Genomic DNA, 2,933 nt, shown 5'->3' on the forward strand with positions numbered 1-2,933 from the left:
CTCCCGATTACCAAAAAAAGAAAATAAATAAATAAATAAAAGAAAAGAAAGCATTTGATTATATTGACTAAAAATAATATGTACATATTTGAAAGGTGTAATACGTGGGAAATGGAAATATAAATAAAATAGGTTATGATAAAAATAGGTGACGTTTTAAATAAATATTTATATATATTAAAAAAAATTAATTTAAGGTAAATTTAGAATTATCGTCTAATAATAATTGAAGTGGAAACGATTAGCACCTCTCTCAAAGTAAACTAGAAATCTAAAACCCAAAGTTAACATTGTTAGACTCGTCACTCTATCTCACGCCCAACAAATGAAAGCCTTTAAAAAACTCTCTCGGCCTAGCCTCTTATATGTCCTGCCCTGCACACTCTTCTCTCCAACAATGAAAAACTCTCTCAAATACAAAATATAGGAACTAATTGCAAAGATAATGTTTAGTGGATTTTACACGAACTTTGGCATTTAAAAAAATTCGCACAGAAAAAATAAAATAAAAAATTGACGGTTGAGGCATCACGCTCGTCAATTATCCATGCTATCTTGGTCAAGGCCACTGATGATGACTTAATTATCTGATCCACCTGCTTAGGTCATTGGTGGTTGAAGGTGGATAAATCTCGTCATCCATGCTGTCATTACAGAAAGACACGTTGGATCTCTGCTCCTGGTTGCTATGATCACTAAGATATGTATCAGGATTTGGGAAAGACAGGCGTTTCTTCGCCCTCTCCGAAGTTGAATGCCTCTGCCTTGGTGCACTTTGTGACCTAAATCGTGCCCTGGCAGATGCAGTCGCTACCATGTAGTTTGGAACTGTTGCCGAATGCACTTGAAGTGGCCTTGTTTCAGTTGGCGATGGTGTGATGGGTGAGCCTGAACGGAGAGGAGAAGCAACCGAATATGAACTGTGTCTTTGTGGTTGGTAATTATGTTGTAATTGTGATTTCTTGACGTAGGAGTGAGGGCGAGAGGTATCAACTTCAACAGTTTTTATGGGCTCACTTTCTCTTTCTCTTCTTAGCCATCCACTGGGACCCGGTTTCTCATCAACCTCTTCTTCACTTTGAACGCCGTCTCTCCAACTTCTCCATATCTTTTTCAAACCATGAAATAAGGAAGTTATAAATATAATTTAGAGAAGAATTTAATTAATTAATGTTAACTGTAAAGACATAATTAAAACCTGTTGAGAGAAGGCATAACCAAGAGCTTTTTCACGTTTCGAGGCAACTTCTTTTGTCTTCAGGGGGTCAGCATCCCAATGGAGCCAATCATCTGCATCTGCATTACTGCTTTCATCTCTAGACTGGAAACACAAGAACCAGTTGAAGCTCGCGCTATCTTAAGAATCAAAACTAATTACGAAGTAATATAGGAAAATTAAATCTCTTACATTAATAATGGATTTGTGGTCATTAGTACAAAGCTTCATGCGCTGATGACGCACCCGAGCTTGTACACGAACTAGAGCCTGCATGCATCGAAGAGTCATATTTGCTCTCTTTCGAACATTGTGGCCTCTAACTAATGCTTGCAGTTTTACCACCGCCTTAAGGGCACGAAGAGCTCTCCTTGCCTTCAAAATCACACCCATTAATTAATTTACCATCTTTAATTTGTAAAAATAAATGAAATAAAAATAAACTCTTAATTAATTAACTACCAAATATCCTCTAAAAGCTGTCTGTATAACCATGGCTGCCAAGTGCCGTTTAAGCAAAACAGAAGGCCTTGAAAGACGAACAGCCTCTACAGCTGCTTGGGCTTTTGCTACTGCTGCTTCAGCCATGGCCACTGCAATAGCATGTCTTTCCTCAGCTTCAGAAATGTTTGCAGTTGTAGTTATGGTCCTCACTTCACGGTGTTGTGTAATTGTTTCTTGATTCGAAGGCTTCTTGAAAATCCATCTTCTTTTTCCTCTCTTCTGCAAAAGACCACAAAGAAATTAATTTCTCCTGACCCTGTTGTTGAAGACTGAAACTAATAAATATATATTAATAAAAGAACAAGTCTATTGAAAGCTTGACTGGAAATTCTAGACAACCTTTTCTTCTTCCTCTTGTTCCTGCAGATCTTCTCTAGTATTTCTCCTCTTCTCATCATCCTTTGTAGTAGACAAAAAAGCTCTCTTAACTGCACTCAACCAAGAATTTCCTCCCATCTTCCTTACAAAAATGATATAGGAATTAAGTTTTAGCTAAACAGTAAACCAAACAACATTAATTAAACTTGGGGCTTCATTTATAGGATGCTTCTTCATGAAGTAGTTGGCATCTTTAAATGCACAAGGCACGGAGACATAAATGTGGTATAAGGGAAAAGTACTACATTATTGTAGCCTGCCACTGGGCGTAGCAAGTCCATCGATTAAGGAAACAGGCCCTGCACTGCAATATATAATGTGCTAACAATTAAGATATATATGCAGCAAAGAAAAGCCGTTTTCTTGTGGCATGACGAATGCTAATGGAGTGTGTCAGATGAGATGAGAGAGTTGTAGACAACATCAAAGACTTTCCTCGAGAATGATGAAAGGCTGAAGCCAAAGGCTTTTGCTTTGCCTTTACACTAATACATGGTAATTTTTGTAAATAATAACTCTCATGGCTTCACGTGCAGAGCGGCCTACAGTCTAACATTGCAGCTGTTGCTTTATCGAGAGAAAAAAATTTAATCCACCTTGAATTTTTAACTATTACTATTAACGTCTTGTGGTTATTGGATTTACATTTACCCCTTGGGTGCGTTTGGATCGGAGCATATAAGATAACAGGATAATCTTCGTTTATTTTACAAGATTCTGGTGTTTGGTTTGTAAGTAATAAAATATTACGGGAATCTTTTATTGCAAATAGTGTTTACTGTTGGTAATGTATGGGGGTAATCCGATACCCTCTCCCACCCCCAAGATTAAGAGA

The 2,933-nt window shown here is 37.4% G+C and overlaps 1 protein-coding gene across 1 annotated transcript; it reads right to left on the reverse strand.

The window, feature by feature from the left end:
- Positions 1-583: 583 nt before the first annotated feature.
- LOC116114803 (protein IQ-DOMAIN 14-like) lies at positions 584-2,369 on the reverse strand. Its single transcript, XM_031400973.1, has 5 exons — positions 2,060-2,369; positions 1,679-1,939; positions 1,409-1,591; positions 1,199-1,321; positions 584-1,108 (listed from the first exon to the last, which is right to left on the reverse strand). The coding sequence occupies exons 1-5, from the start codon at positions 2,174-2,176 to the stop codon at positions 584-586; spliced, it is 1,209 nt and encodes a 402-aa protein (XP_031256833.1). The 5' UTR covers positions 2,177-2,369.
- Between the last annotated feature and the right edge of the window lie 564 nt (positions 2,370-2,933).

This window comes from Pistacia vera, unplaced genomic scaffold (genome assembly GCF_008641045.1).
Source record: "Pistacia vera cultivar Batoury unplaced genomic scaffold, PisVer_v2 Contig1013, whole genome shotgun sequence".
In the NCBI taxonomy this organism is placed as follows: Eukaryota; Viridiplantae; Streptophyta; class Magnoliopsida; order Sapindales; family Anacardiaceae; genus Pistacia; species Pistacia vera.

Bases quoted from the DNA above. Each gene is read 5' to 3' on its own strand.
- LOC116114803 (XM_031400973.1), bottom strand. From the start codon at position 2,176: ATGGGAGGAAATTCTTGGTTGAGTGCAGTTAAGAGAGCTTTTTTGTCT. The intron at 1,592-1,678 runs GTAGTTAATTAA...GTGATTTTGAAG, and splicing joins CAGCTTTTAGAGGATATTTG to GCAAGGAGAGCTCTTCGTGC. The intron at 1,109-1,198 runs GTTTTAATTATG...GGTTTGAAAAAG, and splicing joins GTTATGCCTTCTCTCAACAG to ATATGGAGAAGTTGGAGAGA.